The 16,826-nt window shown below is 69.3% G+C and overlaps 1 protein-coding gene across 9 annotated transcripts; it reads right to left on the bottom strand.

Moving 5' to 3' along the window:
* Positions 1 to 693: 693 nt before the first annotated feature.
* On the bottom strand, positions 694 to 15,456 carry PLXNB3 (plexin B3). 9 transcript variants are annotated; one of them, XM_085007491.1, is made up of 38 exons: positions 15,390 to 15,456; positions 13,900 to 14,021; positions 13,409 to 13,662; positions 11,734 to 12,777; positions 11,165 to 11,344; positions 10,422 to 10,550; positions 10,242 to 10,342; positions 9,682 to 9,811; positions 9,368 to 9,524; positions 9,165 to 9,273; positions 8,966 to 9,080; positions 8,730 to 8,855; positions 8,532 to 8,648; positions 8,166 to 8,259; positions 7,913 to 8,082; positions 7,525 to 7,676; positions 7,144 to 7,249; positions 6,396 to 6,526; positions 6,003 to 6,179; positions 5,690 to 5,885; positions 5,353 to 5,592; positions 5,106 to 5,267; positions 4,870 to 5,021; positions 4,657 to 4,757; positions 4,345 to 4,568; positions 4,039 to 4,217; positions 3,831 to 3,897; positions 3,451 to 3,606; positions 3,279 to 3,357; positions 3,060 to 3,163; positions 2,878 to 2,971; positions 2,384 to 2,562; positions 2,138 to 2,298; positions 1,762 to 1,909; positions 1,589 to 1,653; positions 1,443 to 1,518; positions 1,254 to 1,328; positions 694 to 1,065 (listed from the first exon to the last, which is right to left on the bottom strand). In XM_085007491.1, the coding sequence occupies exons 4-38, from the start codon at positions 12,766 to 12,768 to the stop codon at positions 961 to 963; spliced, it is 5,592 nt and encodes a 1,863-aa protein (XP_084863617.1). In that variant the 5' UTR covers positions 12,769 to 12,777; positions 13,409 to 13,662; positions 13,900 to 14,021; positions 15,390 to 15,456; the 3' UTR covers positions 694 to 960. The 9 variants fall into 9 exon arrangements, 7 of the variants coding, with proteins under 7 accessions (XP_084863617.1, XP_084863618.1, XP_005674062.2 ...); XM_085007492.1 differs by having other exon boundaries at positions 13,523 to 13,662; XR_014835193.1 differs by having other exon boundaries at positions 2,138 to 2,221; positions 3,279 to 3,606.
* Positions 15,457 to 16,826: the final 1,370 nt, after the last annotated feature.

Raw genomic sequence — 16,826 nt, 5'->3', positions numbered from 1 at the left:
CCCGGGTCTGGCTCCACCCCGGGCCTGCCAACCCTGCCTGGCTCACTGTCCCCACCAACGTGTGTGTGCGCTCGGGAGGCGTAGGGAGCTGTGCACCCTGGCTCTCCCTTCGGGGGCCCTCCTCAAGCTCTCGTGGGCTGGTGACAGAGCGACGTCCAGGTCAGGCAGAGCCCTCCGGGGCTGCAACCTTGGGGCCGCATCCAAGGGACCAGAAAGGAGAACTGGGTCCCCAGAAAGGGGGTGGGGTTAGCCTCCAGGGAGGCAGCGGGACGGGCTGGAGATCTCGGTGGCTGGCCCTGGCTTACGAGTGGCTGCGGGTGGGGAAGACGAGCAGAGGTCTTGGGCCACCAAGGAGCCCCACCCAGAGCCCCTGGGCACAAGCGTGGCGTTCCGGCAGAGGCCGATGGACACTTTGGCTCTTCCGAAAGAACACTGGCTGCTCCCGGGACAGAATGGAGGGGGGAGGAGCTGGTGACTGTCAGGGGGTCAGGACGAAGCAGAGGGGCCTTGGCCGTGACTGGTCATCCCAAGATGGGAGACACTTGGTCCCACATCCTTGTGCCGAGAAAAGAACTGGGTGGGGGGGCATAGATGGGGGTCGGGGAGGGAGGAGAGTGATGGCTGCGGGTCCTCTTTTTCTCAGGCAGTGGAAGCCATCACCGGGGGAGGCGGGGCTAGGGAGTGTGCTTCTTCTAAAAAGACATACGTCTATTTTATTTCCAGACGTGAGGCTCCAGCAAGTACATAAATACAGTGGGGGAGGGGGAGGGAGAAGGATGGGTATAAATTAGAAAGAAGCAGGGCCGGGGGCGCGGGAGTTGGATGGTGAGGCGCCAGGAGCCCCTCCTACTCTCTGCCGGCCACTCGGGGGCCGCTGGCTCCATCCAGGGCTCTTCTGGGTGGCGGGTGGGCGGGAAAGCGCTGAGATGGCGGGTCCTCGGGTCCTGCCACTGCCCGAACTCACAGGTCGGTCACCTTGTTCTCCACCAGGGCGGCAATCTGCTGCAGGCGGCAGGCCAGTTGCATCTTCTGGCCCACAGGGTCCTCCTCCAGGGCACTGATGATCTGCCGGGCAGAGATGGCCGCCCACCTGAGGCCCCGGCGTCTGCCCGCCGGCCCCAGGGCACCCCGCCCGCCTCCAACTCGGCCATCTGGAGGGAGCGCAGCCCCTTCCGCCACCTGGCCCTTCCCTCCTCCGCCCGGACTGAGCCCGGCCACTGCCCCCGGCCCCTCCAGAGGGCCCTGGACCTCACCTGGTCGTAATACCTGTGGATGTGCTTGTACAGCTCTTGCAGGGCTTCCAGGCAGTGGGGGGCGGAGGTGAAGTTCTGTGGGCAGCACGTGGCGGGTGAGGCCCCAGCCTGGTCCCTGAGCCCCAGGCCTCCATCTCCCTCTCCCTCTCCCTCTCTGACGCCCCGCCCCGCCGCCGGCCCGTGGCTCACCCCGGAGAGCTCGGCCAGGGCGGAGTTCATCTCCTGGTAGCTGGCCGGCGAGCTCTGGCGAATGTCCGAGTAGTATCTGCAGGGGGCCGCACCGTCAGGGGCGGCGGGCGGCCCCGATCCCTCAGCCGCGACGGCCCCGCACCTACCTCTCCACCATCTGCTTGTAGCGCGGGATCTCCCGGGCGTAGAGGAGTTTGTTCACCGGGGAGTCCTGCTCCGGGCGGGGTGGGCGTGAGTGCGGCCGCGGGGGAGCTCCGGCCACCCCCAGCCCCAGCCAGGGCCCCGCGCCGAGCCCCAGGGGCTTCCCACGGGCCCTCACCCGGCCCACTTTATGCTCTGACACCGTGCAGGAGTCTATGAAGGTCTGTGCGATGACGGCCAGGACGGCGTCCACGTTGTCCGACACCCGCACGTCAAAGATGAGCTGGGGGTTCTTCAGGGTGTTTACCCAGAAGCGCAGCAGCAGGCTGGGGACACGGGCCGGCCGTGGGCGTGAGGCCCGGCCGCAGCCTGGGCCCCAGCACCGAGGGGCATGGGGAGCGGTCCCGCGCGTCCACGCCGCGGATGGAACCCGGGGTGAATGCCGCCGGCCTGGGCTCCTGGCCCGGCCCTGCTGCCCGTGTCCCAGCCCCGTCCCTGTTTCTCTGGGACTCCACGTGCTGTTGATGCGGGGGCGGGGGCGGCCAGAGAAGCACCTGTTCGTCTTCCAGATGTGCAAGGTCTCCGGGTCCTCGATGCCATGCCTCTCGGCCAGCTCGTCCAGGAAGTCAAACAGGTACCTGACAGCGATGGGCACAGGCCGGTTCACGCTGAGGATGGCCTGGAAGGCGTCATCCACAAACTTCTGCAGCGTGCCCTGCAAGGCAGCGACCCGCATGGGAGGGGCTGGGCCGACCAGCCCCTCCTCCCCCTGCCGCGGGGACCACGCCGGCCACACTCACCTTCATGGAGAGCAGGCGGGTGAGGTAGATTTCCGGAATGGCCTTGGCCCGGGCCCGCTCCCGTTCCCGCTCCCTCAGGCTGCTGCGCCGCGCCTTGGCCCCTTCTGGCTCCTCGGTGGCTTTCACCAGGTGCCAGAGGCGGACCCCACCCTCCTCACTGTCCTCCAGCATGGGGACGTCTGCGGGCACAGAGGCCGGCCCTCGGTCCAGTGCCCCCGCCCCCCTCACCTGGGGAGGCGCGCAGGGCCAGGGACATGTGGAGGGCACGCTGGCAGCCTGGGGGCTTGCTTGGCCTGATAGCCCTTGGCCCAGGACCCGGGGCCCCCCCGGCCCTCCCGACCAGGACACGCCACTGCCCTCGCCCGCCCCAGGCCCCGGCTCAGCCTAGAGTTTGGGCTGGCCTGCTGGCAGGGGGTTCACAAGCTCCAGCGAGGCAGGCGGCTGGCCCGGGACTCCCGCCTGCCCGCCCCAAGCTCCTGGACCGTGGGACTCACTCTCCCCGGGGGGGCAGCTCTGGGCCAGGCTCTGGGAGACGGCGCCTCCGTTGTGCAGCTGCGGGATGAGCCCCACCGTGGCTCCATCGGGGACCTGGCGGGGAGGGCAGCAGAGGCTGGCCTCTGTCCCCGGCTGCCCCGGCGGCGCCCCCCACGCCCCCGCGTGCCCCGCGCCTTGGTACCTTGTAGTGCTGCAGGGTGTTGAGTCTCTTCCAGCGGTTCTGAGTCACCGAGGTCAGGTCCTCGTCTGACAGGGTTAGGTGACCAGCCAGGCCCGAGCGCCACTCTGGCGGGACCCAGGGACGCCCGTCAGGCCACAGCCCGTTCCCCAAGTCCACCGTTCGGAGCGACAGAGCTGAGCGGCCACAGGGGCGAACCTTCCCGGGCAGGCGGGCTCTCACCGAGATCCAGGGCGTGCACCGAGGGCCTCTGGGAGAAGGGGGTGCCCCTGTAGACTTGGTCCAGCACCTTCTCCTTGACCTGGGTGATGGTGTCCGTGTCGAGCACCCGGGCGGGCACGCGCTGCCCCGCGCTGCTGCCTGCGGCCCCGCCCGCCCCGGGGCCCGCCAGCACCATCAGCGTCAGGGGCCGGAACTCCACATCCTCCCGCAGCAGGCGGCTGTCGTTCAGGGTCCGCTTTGCCTTGCCTGTCACAGCGTCCACGGGGCCCTTGTCCACCTGGTACTGGATGGCCCGGAGGAGCATGTACAGCGGCTCACCGGCCACCTCCTGCAACAACCAGGCAGGGGTGCCATGTGAGGCTTGGTGGGGGGGGGGGGGCGCAGCGGGGGCAGCACGGAGCGAGGGCGGCCGGAGGTTCGAGGCCCTTCCCTTGCCGAGGCGCCCGGCCCTCGCGCCCAAGGCCCCGGGGGGCACTGGGGCGGGGGGGGCGCCGGTCAGTGAGGCCACAGGCTGCAGCCCTGGAACCGAGCGCGGGGAGAAGGCGCCCTCACCCTCAGGAAGGCGTACAGACAGATGGACACCCAGTTGGTGAGCAGCTTCTCCACCATGGTCTCCGTCCTGCAGGGAGGGGGCTCCAGGTCAGGGCGTCCACCTCCCGCCAGCCTCCTGGGGCTTCCTGGCCCTGCCTGCCCCGGGACAGGGCGGGAGGGAAGGAGCCAGCTCCGCGGCTGCCTGGCGCGGTCAAGGGCCCAGGCCAACCTGCGCAGCATGAGCTTGGGGTTCCTGTGCACGTAGTGGGCGGCCAGGTCCCCGAGCAGCGTCCTCAGGATGTCCGTCAGGTACTCCAGCTTGCCGTGCAGCGCCAGGGACAGCAGGGAAGCCACGTGGCAGCGGTCCCGCTGGGAGAAGGTGGGCTGCTCCTCCAGGGTGTGGATGAGCTAGGCAGGCGTGGGGGTGCAGGCGCTCGGCCCCGGGAAGCCTCCTCCTGCCGGTGTGCCCACACCCGCTGCCCAGCCCCAGCGCCTCGCCCGAGGCCCCGTCCACGCGCATGTGGCCCGCCCTCACCGTGAGCAGGAAGAGCTTGCTGTTGAGCAGGTTGGAGAGCTGCAGGAGGCCCTGGCGCGCGGGGCCACGGCGGCCGTCTTCTCCGGGCCCCTCGAGGGCAGGCTGCGGCGGGCAGCCGCGGCGCCCAGGGAAGAAGACGCGCTCGGCGTACGTACGGTAGTCCAGGAAGGGGATCCCGCTGGCCTCCAGGTCGCTGCTGAGGTCGGTCATCTCGGTCATCAGGTCTGTGGGCCGCCAGGGTGTGAGCTCAGGCCCCGGAACCCCTGCACCCGCCGCGCCCCCCCCGCCCCCCCGCCACCGCTCCCTCCCAACCTGTGAACTCCTTTCGGCACTGGTCGCCCACTCCGATCTCCAGGTTCTCCAGCTGCACCAGAACCTTCTGGTAGTCCCGCAGGGCCTGCTTGCTCTTGTGCCTGCAGCCAGGGGACCAGGCGTCCGGTGGCCAGAGGCCTGCCACGGGGCGCCCCTGCCAGAGCGGAGGAGGGGAGTTTGCACGAGGGCACGCGCGGCGGGGAGCACCCTCACCTGTACGTGAGGATGAGGAGGAGCACGGCGCCGATCAGCACGGCCGCGCCCAGGCCCAGGCCCACCTGGGCCTCCACCGGGAAGGCAGCCAGCACGGGCTCGGCCTCGTACAGGACAGGGCCCAGCGCCAGCCGCACGTTGCCCATCTGCACCTGGGGCGGGCGGGGACGGGGCTCTTGAGCGCGGGCCTTCCGGGCTCCAGCCGCCCGCCCCTGCGCTCGGGGACCCAGCCTCACCACGAACTGCGGCAGGGGGCTGGAGCCATTGGTGGGCTGCGGGGCCCTCGGGGGCGGCTCGCAGTACAGGTGGGTGAGCGTGAGCGTCTTCACCAGGCACTCGCTGGCCCCGATGTGCACCCGCACCTCCTCCTTGCTGATGCCCAGGTTGAGACCCTCGCCCTGGGAGACAGACCAGCGGCCTGAGCCCACGGGCCCAGCCTGCGCCCGCGGCCCCCTGCACCGAGCTGGCGGGGGACGCCCTCACCTCCACGTCCAAGACGTGGCCTGGCTTGAGGCGGTAGGGGCGGCCGGGGCCCTCGCGGCTGAGGGGGGCCAGGCGGGGGTTGGGCTGGTACAGGAAGTCCTGGCCCCCGCTGGCGCTGGCAAAGTCCACGTGCACATTGTCCAGGCTGAAGAAGACCCGCCGGGGGCTCGCCCCGTCTGGCACCGCGGGGCTCCGGCACAGGAGGAGGCTGGACGAGTTGACGGAGCAGGTGGTGGAGCACTGTGAGGCAGCGGGCCAGGGCGAGGGAGAGTGAGCCGGGGCTCCCCTGCTCGCTCCCAGGGCACAGTGGCACAGCCGCCTGCTGGTGGGGTCTCACCTGCAGCAAGCCCCCCTCAAGCTGGGTGCAAGTCTGGGGCGCCGCAGCGGGAGCCCCGCAGCTCCTCCTGGGGGTCAGGTCCCGCGACCGCGCCCCCATAGCCGGCACCTCCGCCGCGGCCTCCAGCCACACAGACAGCAGGGGCTGCAGCACCACATCCAGGCCCGTGCCCCTGACTCGGATCAGTCGCCCGCCCCTGTGCCAGGAGAGGCAGTACTCAGCAGGGAGCGGGTGGCGGGCAGCCCAGCCCAGTCCTGCCTCCCCACCTCCCCGGCAGGGCACACGGGCCACCCCGGGTGGACCAGGTCCTTACCCCCGGAAGCTGACGCTGGGCTCGGCCGCCACGAGCTGGGGGTTGGCGGCGTAGCGGAAGGGGCTGTCGAGCAGCGTGCGCTGGGCATGGCCAAAGGCCACTCGAACCACAGCTTCTCCTGGGCCCACCTGGGGCATGGTGTGGCACACGATGGCCTCAGGACACACTGGCTCCCGGCTACAGGGGGGGAGGGGTCTGGCATCTTGGGCTCCAGCCTGGACCTGGCCGCCCACAGAGACCCGCTTCACCTCCCCCAGCACGGGCGGAGACCCCCGGGGTTGGCACAGCGTCCACGTCCCTTGGACTCTGATGGGGGCTTGGCGAGCCCTGAGTCCACCACCCGCAGTGTACAGGAGGGGACAACGGGGACTACTCACATAGGGAGATACTCACATAGGACAGGGCTGGCCACCCACAAAGACACTGATGTTGCCTCCTGTTTGGAGGTGCCGCCCGTGGATGGTGAGCTGGGTGCCCCCGGCCTGGGGACCCCACTGGGGACTCAGGCTCAGTAGGACAGGGTCCTGGGGGACAGGGCAGGATGGGGCAGGCAGAGCAGCCTGGCCCGGCGCTTGCTCGCCTTGGCTGCAGTCCCCAAGGCCCCGCCCTGCGAGGCTCTGTCTCCTGCCCCCCCCCCCCGCCCCCTCCCACTGCCGAGCATTCCCCACAGCGCTCCTCTCAGCCGGCCCACCCACCAGGGGGTGCTCTTTTCGCCTCACTGCCTGTCCTCTGCCACGGCTTCGGCGGAGCCCACACCCTGAGCTCTCAGCTCTGCGATCCAGGCGCCTTCTTGGGGTGCTGCCTGTGCCAACTGGTCGTGACCCCACGGCTCCCGCCCTGGGCTTCCTGGCCCCAGAAATGGCCCCGGCAGGTGTCTCTCCCCCACCCCCATGCCCGCAGGCAGCCTGGCTGGCAGCGAGCCCCACAGCTCTGCGGCTCAGTGCGGTCCTGCTGGCTCACCTGCTCTCCCCAGGCCATCCGGCACTCAGGGGCCAGAGCGATCCCTCGGATCACATGGCTTCCCTCCTGGACTTCCTGCTACCTTGAGGTCAAGTTGGAAATCCTCACGCAGATGGCGCCACCCTCCTGCCCCTTCTCTCCACTGTCCCCGGTGTGGGAGGCACCCTGGGTGGGCACTGACCTGGTAGGTGAAGTGCTGGGTTGAGATGCCTGGCGGCCGACGCTTAATGGCCACTCGGATTGGCCCCACGGTGCCGCTGGGGGCAGGAGACGTCACACACACGATCCTGGAGGGCGAGGCCCGATAGCTGCTCAGGGGCCCCGCAGGCCAGGCCCTCCCCGGCGGGAGCCACCGGCCACCCGCCAGCCGCTGCCTGGAGCCCGGCCCCTCCACGCTGCTCGCGGCCAGCTGCCCTCCTTCTTCCCCCGGCTCCTCTTCCTTTGGCGCATCTCACCCGGGCCCGCAGGGTTTGCCTGCCAGCCTCCCTTCTCCCCGGGCGGCCTGTCTCTGAGGGCTCCCTGTGAAAGTATCTCTCTGCCCCTGGCCGCCCGGACGTCTCACCGAGCAGAGGTGCGGTAGAGAGAGGGCTCAGGGCTGCAGGGCCGGCCAGCCACACTCACGGCGTCCCGCACATCGGCAAAGTCCCGGCCCAGGTTGGAGCCCAGGATGGTGAGGGCCAAGCCACCCTCGGGGGGGCCGGTCAGGGGCTCGATCTGCAACAGGGAACGGGAGTGATGCGCTCCCCCAAATGCACCCCCTCTTTGTGGTGGGAGGTGCCTGCTCGGCGGGCTGGCCAGCCCGAGTGGGGACAGAGCTGCTCAGGGGCCTGAGGCGGGGCTGGTCTGAGCCAGGCGAGGCGAAGGCGGTGGGGGGTAGGGCGGGGGGGGGGGCGGTGGCGGAGGTGGGGGGCTGGGCCACGGGGGAGGGGTGGGGGTGGGGGAAACCTCACCATGTCGATGCTGGGCTTGGGGCACAGCGGCTCCACGGCCCCGGGCGGGCACAGCGGCCCATAGCGACAGGCGGGCTGGCCATGGCTGCACCACAGGCAGCCTAGGCTCCTGTTGGCTGCCTGGCAGTGGCTGCAGTCCGGGTGGCCCACAGCACAGTCATACAGGGTCACTAGGGAAGGTTGGGCGTCATGCTGAGGCACCTCCCTGCTGCTGCACACCCTGCCCTGCTGGCCCCGCCGGCCCCACGCTCACCATGAAGAGTGTGGGCATTGTCCAGCCGCTGGCCCTCACCCCGGGTGACATAGATGGGCACCGGGAGCTCCCGCTGGGCCACGGACGGGTAGAACTGTGGGCGGAGGGCGGGGTCAGGCCCGAGGCAGCTCGGAACACCCCTTGACCCCTGCCTCCTCCAGGACGCTCCTCCCAGAATGGGTGCCATTGTTCCGTGCCCACGTCCGTTGCCCAGCAGAGGCGGTCGGTGGGCACCGTGTTCCTGGGCACGCACGACAGGCAGAAGGGGCAAGCCCCTCAAGGCCTGGGACAAGCGAGGGTGCGAGTGGGGCTCCCGGGGCTGCACGAGGCATCCAGTGGCATGTGAGACTGCAGGCAGCTGCCCACCTGCTGGGCCTGGCAGTAGAGGAGGCCCGCGTCCCCGGCCGTCTCCTCCAGGGAGGCCGGCAGCCTCTGCAGTTCTCCTGGCAGCTCTAGCCAGCAGTGGTAGGAGGCAGGCAGGCCCTGGGGGGTGGGGGACACCGTCAGCCACCGAGCCTGCCCCCGCCCCTGCTGTCCTTGTCCCCTGCCCCTGGGGACACTCACCCGGAAATGCTGAAGGTTCTGTACACGCAGGGCCAAGCGGCTCTCCCAGCCCACGGGCACCAGGAGGGGGCTTGCCAGGCCCTCGACCCGGGGACAAGCCTCTGGGCCACGTACCTGGATGTCCACCTGGGGAGAGGAGACCCCTCAGCACTTGCGGAGTCCAGGAGCCTGGGGGGCACAGGGCAGGGTGGGTCTACAGCGGAGGTGAAGGGACCCAGCTGCCTGGGCCCACCCACCTCTTGGGCGCTGTAGACGGTCCTCTCGCCCTCCGGGCAGCGCTCCCCGTACACGCAGTGGCTGCTCTGGGGGCACCAGTGGCAGCGCCAGAGGCTGCCCACACAAGCGCGGCACCTGGGGGGGGGGGGCAAGGCGCTGCTCAGGCTGGGTGCCATCTGGAGTCACCACCCCTGCCCAGCAGCCGCGCCCGCCACTCACGGGGCAGCCGCCTCCAAGGCCTGGACAGCACTGCAGTCGTAGAAGGAGAAGTTGGTGGTAGCCACGGCCACGTCCTCAAACATCAGCGCCAGGGGCAGGGTGATGTGGTCTGGGAGGGGTGGCGGCGGCAGGCAGGTCATGTGGCCCCTGCCCCTCCGGCTCCTGCCCTCGTTCCCCCCCGCCCCCGCCCGGGGGCCCCTCACCTGCGCCTGGAGGGTTAGGCGGCAGCTGGTTCTGGGGAGGAGTGACACAGGACACGTGGGGCCCTTCCACGTGAGCCAAGCTCTCGTCGTCCCCAAAGGCGCAGTGGTAGTATTCATCCAGAGCAAGGGCGGGCAGCCGAGGCACCCACAAGGTGACCTGGGACGCGTGCGAGGAAAACACAGCAGGTGGGGGCTTCCGGGGGACCCACCTGGCCCAGGGAGATGGAGCCAGGGCAGCGAGGGGTGGGCGCAGAGGCGGCGGGCGAGGAGGGGGCCGGGGCAGTGCCACGGGCAGGCGGCAGCAGGCGCCTCACCTGGCCCGGCTCCTGGCGGGGGTGGTGGGCCGGCAGCAGGCTCTGGATGTACAGGCAGTGGCTGTCCCCGTAGCTCCACAGCCACTGGTCGGGCCGGGCGGCCCTCCCGCACTGGCCCTTGCGGGTGCACCTGCGGGGGCAGGGGCCCAGTCGGTCCCCGCGTGGGTCGCAGATGCCCTGGGATTTGGGAGGATGGCTCTGCCAGAGCACGGCGAGCAGTGGGGGCGAGAGGGAGAAGCAGCCAAGCACAGAGGGCTTCGCGGCCCCATGTGCGGGCCGGGCCTTGACTCTCAGGAGTGGAGGGGGGCTGCTTGGAGGGGCGCACGTGGATCTATCTGACTTAGGGTTGCCATGAAGGATTCCTGGGGGTGCCCTGTGGAGCATGGTCTGGAGGGGAGCTGGCGTGGGCCGGGGGAGCCCTGAGAGAGGCGACAGGCCTGGCACAACACAACATTGGCAGTGTTGGGAAGCGGACGCCAGCCAGCTTGGCGGCTTGGCAGGCTGGGGCAGGCCGGGGGTGCTGGACGGTGCTCCGTGTGAGGGCACAGCTCCGCACTCACCCGCCCTGGAGGACACACCAGCCGCACAGTGGGTCCCGGGCCTGGAGGCAGCTGGTGCAGTCAGAGAAGTGGGAGCAGGCCGCCACGGGCACCCGGTCCACCTGGACAGGCAGCGGGGGACAGAGGTGGTGGGTGCAGGGCCTGGAGCCTCGCGCGCCCGGCCCCCGCGACAGCCCTCACCTGCTGGGAAGTGAGGACATAGAGGTGGCTGCCGCCGCTGTCCAGCAGCAGGTCGGGGCTGATGGCGGAGCCTGGGGGTCCCACTTGTTGTGAGTGGTACACCTGACCTTGGGTGCCATTGAGAAAGACCTGGGAGGATGACAAGGACGGGGCTGGGCCAGCCCACCGAGCCAAGGCTCGCTCTCAAGATGCCCACAGGCCACCAAGGGCTCGGGGCATGTGCTCTCCTGGCTGGGAGGGAACATCCCGCCCCACAGAGCCGGCTCCCCTTCCCGCCAGGCCGGGGAGCCCTGGCCATGGCGGGGAGGCTGGGTAGGCCCATCGGCATCCAGCCTGCCCATGGTGCCCCCCTGACTCGGCATGCCCCAGCCAGGGAGGCCGGGCATGGTGGGGCCCTTGGGTGCCAGGAGCAGAAGGGCAGCTATGGGGGACAAGGAGGCCACCAGAAGTCCGCGTCTCCCGTTATCGGCCGGAGGGGACGGGGCTGCCCGGGGGGCATCATAAGCCACACAGCTGGGAGCCCGGATAGGAGGCGGCACCCAGCCGGCCATCGGTGTGTGGCATGGTTTTCCCACCTGCCAGCAGGACACAGGCCCAGGTGGAAGGAATCTGGGGCTTCTGTGAGCCGCCCCAGGGCCAGGGCGCACCAAGGCAGGCCACTGAGGCCGGCCCGGCCTGGCCGCATGGAGGCTGGGGGCTGGGGGGCCTGCCTAGGGCCACCCCCTCCTTGCCCAGGCCCTTACCTTGTGCAGCTGGCCCTGGACGTCCCCCAGAAAGGCTATCGTGTGCCCATCTGCCTGGAGGGCTGCCACGGCGCTGATGGACTCTTCCAGCTGCAGCAGAGGCCCAGCCTCCAGGGGCTGGCGGCCCGCAATGGGGCTGGGCGTGTGTTCATCGCCGCAGGGGTAGGAATCGGGGGAGTCCTGCGGGGCAGAGCGCGGGGGATCGGTTCTCGGAGGAGGTAGGAGGTACCTTCCTGGGGCCAGATCTGCAGTGGGGAGAGGATGACAAGGCAGCCGCGAGAAGAGCTAAGGTTGTGGGGCGGAAGGACAGACAGGCTGAGGCGAGCCAGGGGGCTCGGACCGAGTCAGCCCCTCCTTGGCATCCTCTAGACCAGCGGTCGTGGGGCATTGTCACGCGAGAGCGTCCGGCAGCCCCGGCCCTGGGTCGAGAGACGCTGCAGGTCCTCAGAGGGACAGGGACAGAAGGGGCAGGCAGGCCAAGTAAGACGAGGCCCGGGAGAGGGCCGGAGCCTCTGCCAGAAGGGGGAAGGAGAGCCTCGGGCGAGGAGAGAGGGGGCCCAGGCACTCACGGGGGGCAGGGTGACGCAGCGCGATGTCACCCCGTACTCCACAGTGGCTTCCTCTGTGCCGCTGGGGCCCTGGCCTCCCGCCGTGTAGCAAAGGCGTCGGGCCCGCTCCATGCTCGCGTCCAGCTCAGCCAGGGGAAAGGCGCACAGGGCCGCCCGTGCTCCCCTCAGGCCCGCAGCAAATGCCCCCAGCAAGGTGCCCGGGGCAAGAAAGGCGGCCTGGACGAGGCCCTGGCCCCTGCAGGTGAGGGGCACCTCCACGTAGGAGTAGAGGTTGGCGTCTCCCAGACACACCCGGGCCACGTAGGAGCGGTACTCAGCCTGTGCCCGGGCCCCCCGGCGGCGGAAGACAAAGTAGGCAGAGCGGGCATCGGCGAAGGCGGCCACGTAGCTGTTGTTGTAGTCAGAGAGGTCGCCCACGACCAGGCGGCCCAGGCCCTCGCTGGAGAAGGGCTGCGGTCCGGCCAGCTGGCGCACGGTCAGGGGCGGCAGCCCGCCCGACAGCTTGCCCGCCAGGCCCCTGGCCACCAGCAGGAGGTCCCGGCCCGACCCAGGCACCACCAGGCCCACCGTGGCCACCCCTGGGGTGTTGGCAGCCACAAACTGTCCATCGCCAGGGTCCTCGGCCCGGTACAGCACCTGCGCCACGTCCTCTAGGCGCCGCTTCTCGCACACGCCCTGCCGCACCTGCCCGCAGGCCACCAGCTCCTGGGCCCGGCTGCTCACCAGCAGCAGCTGATTGGCGTTGTCGGTCATCTGGGCCTGCGGGCACTCGGCCGGGTCCCGGAAGGGCACGCAGTCGGGACTGTCGAAGACGGGGCCCGTGACGGCCACTGACTCCAGCCGCAGCTCGGGGCTCAGCTGGAAGAGGCGGTTCACGGCGCCCACGTAGAGCGTGCCCCGGCCCGGCGCCAGTGCCAGGCGGTTGAGGGTGGTGTTGGGTGCCGAGAAGCGGTGGGCCCGGGTCGGGGCGCGTGGTGGCCACAGCAGCGGCAGCACGAGCAGCAGGAGGGCGCCAAGGGGAGGCCGGGGAGCCATCGCGGGGCCCTGGGGGGGGGGAGGCCGGGCAAGAGAGCGCCAGTCAGGGCGCTGATGGGAACGGAAGGATGGAAGAGTCCAGCAGAGAGATGGATAGAAAGTGAGGCACGGGAGGACCGAGGGGCAGAGGGACGGAAGCAGAAAGCGGGGGCGGAGAGAAGCAAAGGGAGGGACAAAACGAGGGAGAGAAAGGGTCGCAGGCGGAAGGGGCAGAGGACCCGGGCGGGGAGGGCGAATGCATGTGCGAAGCAGGACTTTTCCTCATCCTCTTCTCAACGCGGAGGGGGCAGATCCTGAAAAGCCACAGGAGCACCAGCGAAGGGACCCCGAGCAACGGAGAGGGGGGCGGGGAGAGCAGGGGGAGGAGGGCGGGGGGGCGGGGGGGACCCTCCCCTGCAAAGCCAGCGAGGGCGGTGGTGAGGGCTGAGGGCACCGAGAGACCACGCGGGGTGCAGGGGCCGGAGGAGGCCGGTCCTTTGCCCCCACCCCCCCGGGGCTCCAGCATGGGCTCCGCCAGCGGCACAGGGAGGGGTGGCGTGGGGAGGGAAGCCACAAGAGAGAAGACAGCTGGGAGGAGGCCTCGACGGAGGGGAGGGCTTGAAAGAAAGGCCCGGCAGCAGCGGGCGTGGTGCCTCCGCACCTGTCAGGTGGCGCCCAGAGGAGGCTCCGAGTGGGGCTCCCGCTGGGTCCTGCCACCTCACTGCCCAGCCAGGATCCACTCACAGCAGCCCCTGCCCCACAGCCTCCTCCTGACCTCGGATGCAGACGGCGCGGAAGCAGGTCCTAAGTTGAGTTAGGGTCCCGCACAGCCGGGCGTGTGGGCGTGTGCCGGCTGGGAACAGGCGCACTGTCACTCAGCATCCTGCCAGCTCGGGGCCCTGGCGGGCACGCCAGCTGCGGGTAGAGCCCCGAGAAAGGCCCCTGAGCCCTTATCTCAGAAACACAGGCAGGAAGGTCAGGACCGGCTTGGGGACAGGGCCATTTCCTCCAGACCCCGGCTATCGGCGCCAGTGTCTGGGGTGGGCGACCGCAGCGGGAGGTGCAGTGCTGGCGTCCAGGCTCCTCGGGCTCTTCCTGGCCCTGCGCGTCCCCAGGGGAAGGTCTCTGGGCACGTTGGGCTCAGGCACTTACCGTGGCAAAGGGGAGCAGCAGAGGTGCCTCCCGGGCAGCGTGGCACTAAGAGAGGCACATCTCAGTTCAGCTGCCCTGGGGCAGTGGTGACGGGCACAAGGCGGCTGCGGGGGGGCATTGTCCTGAGTGGGAGGGAGATAGTTGAGGCTTGGCCTCATTCACGTCCCACCAGGGGAGGCGGCAGGGAGGGGGTTGGGGGGTGCCGAGGGCCTGGCAGCCAGGCGCCACCACAGCTGGCAGCTTTGTCAATGGGGGCCGGGCCGAGGCAGCCCTGCCTCCACCCCAACAATGTCCCCTCTGTCCCCTCTGTCCAGAGGCCCAGGCCAGGGACCCGCTATCTGGTATTCTTATCCCTACCCAGGGGGCTCCCTGTCACTCCCCACCCCCAGAGAGACACCCCCTGGGATCTGGGGACAAAGGGACAGGGTTTCCTTACACAGGCAGCACCCCTCCCCCATGCCCCGTGCCAGCCAGCGTGCTCCTCCCTTGTGTCGCCCCCCGGGGTCTCTGTGAAGGGCACAGGGTAGGCCATGGAGCCCCCATGCAAAGGCCAGGCTCTGAGCCCTGCAATGCCAGCTTCAGCCTTAGTAGCCTTGGTGCCGGGCTGGAGGCAAGTCCTGGCCCTCAATGCCTGCCTTTGTCCAGGCTGGGGGCAGGGGAGAGGCTGGCCAAGGCAGCCCGCCCAGGAGACCTTCTCCCCGAACCCCCCTGCCCCCTTAGCCCGGAATAAGATTGGCCCCATCAGGCCCCATCCCCAGGGACTGGCAAAGTCGTGCCAGGTACAGTCTGGTGGCAGTGGGCAGTGCTGGTGGAGGATGCTTCTGGAGGGGGCACAGGAGGGGGCGGGAAGCAAGCCCTTAGCTTCAGACTTGGCGGCTTTTTGCCGGCTGTCCCCTCTCCCTCCCCCGGGGGAGACACAGTCCTGCACACATGGGATTGGGATGGGGAAGGGAGTGGCAGCTTGCAGCTGGCTCTCCTGCCACCCTCCCAGGGCGCCATCTGTACACCAGGCCGGCAGAGCGAGGGCTGTGGCCCGAGGTGCAGTAACAGGTGTGCTCAAGTTGGGGTCCCCATCTTCTCCACGTGTGTGCGCGGTGGTTAGCAGCAGGCTCCTGCCACCTGGCTGGGCTGGTTGGGTGGCTGTGGGGGCAGGGAGCCAGGCGGGCTGCTTCCCCACCCCATGCCCTGCCCTGTGGCCGGAAGTGCCAGGTCTCCCGTTTAGGGGCAGAAGCCCCGCGAGTCCTCCCTTCCAGCTCCGGGGCCACCCCCCGGTCTTGGTGGGGAAGGAACTGTGCCACAGGCATCAGGCGGTGTCGGCACAGGGATGGGGCTGGCGTCTGAGGGCCTTTGCCGGATTCAGGCTAGTCCGCCTGCAGACCCCTGGCTTCTCCTGGGCCCCAGCATGCCCCCAGATGGCACCCCCCCACACTGACCTGGTGACCTGCTGACCCCTGCCCCCAGTGCCCTTGCCAGCCCAGGCTCCGGCCTACCTGGGTGGGCCGCCGGCAGGGGCTGAGGAGAAGCTGGTGGTGCCAGGAGTGTGTCCCGGAGGAGTCCCAGCCTCCTGCCCCACAATGCAATCGCGCCCAACGCCCAACCCGACTTGTCCCGGCGGGCCACCCGGGCAGCCCAGCCCCTCCGCGCCCGCCCCTTCACCCGACAGCGGCGCGGGCCAGGGCACTGCTGCCCTCTGCTGGCCTCTGGAGAAATGACGGCAGGCTGGCTGCGCGCACCTGTCGGGAAAGGGTGAGAGCGGGGAGGTACCCTCCCACGACGGGGAGGGGGGCGAGGGAGGCAGTTGGGCATTTCACAGCCTTCCATGAAGTGCCTACTGGGTGCCAGACATGGCCCCTGCCCTGGGGCCATTCAGAGACAAAGCCCACTGCCGTCTGCCGCAAGTGTCTGAGGGGCAGAACTACTTGCCAGCAGACAGGACCCTCCTGCTAGGACAGCCCATCCGTGGCGGGTACTGTGGGTCAGCAAGGAAGGGGAGTCCAGTCTGGTGGCGCTGCTCAGGGTATCAGGGAGACCTTCACAGAGGAAGTGAGGTTTAAGCTGACCTTGAACCCCACGGTTCTACTCCTACTGTCATCCTCCAGTCCTTCCGATGACCCCACAGGGGGGAGCAGCTATCGCCCATGGTTCACAGGTGGGGAAGGTGGCATGAGAGGTCAGGGAACTTGCACCAAGTCATGTAGCAAGGAAGTGACAAGGCGCCTGCCCATTAACCATCAGGCCACGGGGCGCTAAACCTAATGCACTGTGGCAAAAGCACTGGACTTCGTTCTGCGCTTGGGCAGGGTGCAAACGGGTGGCCCTCAGGTGGAGAGCATGGGGGAGGCCTGGCCTGGGGGAAGCCTGGCCCAGGGGTGGCTCTGGGCATCAAGAGAGGGGAGGCATCCAGACATGCCCTGGGGAGGAGCAGAGCCCAGAGACTTGGCCTTAGGCATGGCATCAGCGGCGAAGGCAGGAGCTCCCTGGGTTTTTTTCTCTGGGGCATTGCTCCCTAGGGAGCCAGGGTGCCAGTGGAGGGGAGGCTGGGAGGACCGAGGGGTCCGAGAGGTGGGAGGACATAGCCAATGGAGCCGTTGGGGTCTTCGTGAAGGAAGTTTGGTAGAGTTCCTGCTGTGGCTCAGTGGGTTAAGAACCTGACTAGTATCCATGAGGATGCGGGTTTGATCCCTGGCCTTGCTCAGCGGGTTAAGTGAATTTTGTGAGCTTTAAAATGATACAAAGGGAGTCCCACTGTCATTTTCCTTCTGCAAACGGCTCCTTACCCTGGCGGCTGTCCTTTGGCGATGCCTGTGTCCCTGACAGGGGTGCTGAGGGCTGGCTTCTCCCGATGCCGGCTGGGGACTCGCCCGGTCACCGGGCACACACGCTGTCAGGGCGCCGGGCGCAGAGGAATCAATTTCGGCGCTGCTGGC

The sequence above is a fragment of the Sus scrofa genome, chromosome X (genome assembly GCF_054392235.1).
Source record: "Sus scrofa isolate SSC_HxYL_T2T_F1_AM1 chromosome X, Sscrofa_HxYL_maternal_Yorkshire_Landrace_v2.0, whole genome shotgun sequence".
Lineage (NCBI taxonomy): Eukaryota > Metazoa > Chordata > Mammalia > Artiodactyla > Suidae > Sus > Sus scrofa.
The sequence above is the reverse complement of the archived record's forward strand: the minus strand, read 5'-3'. Positions and strand labels throughout refer to the sequence as shown.

Excerpts from the sequence above, each read along its gene's own strand:
- PLXNB3 (XM_005674005.4), bottom strand. The coding sequence starts at position 12,768 with ATGGCTCCCCGGCCTCCCCTTGGCGCCCTCCTGCTGCTCGTGCTGCCG. Across the intron at positions 7,250-7,524 it reads CTCTACCGCACCTCTGCTCG|GATCGTGTGTGTGACGTCTC; the intron begins GTGAGACGTCCG and ends CTCGCCCTCCAG. Across the intron at positions 2,299-2,383 it reads CCCGCCTGCTCTCCATGAAG|GGCACGCTGCAGAAGTTTGT; the intron begins GTGAGTGTGGCC and ends GCTGCCTTGCAG.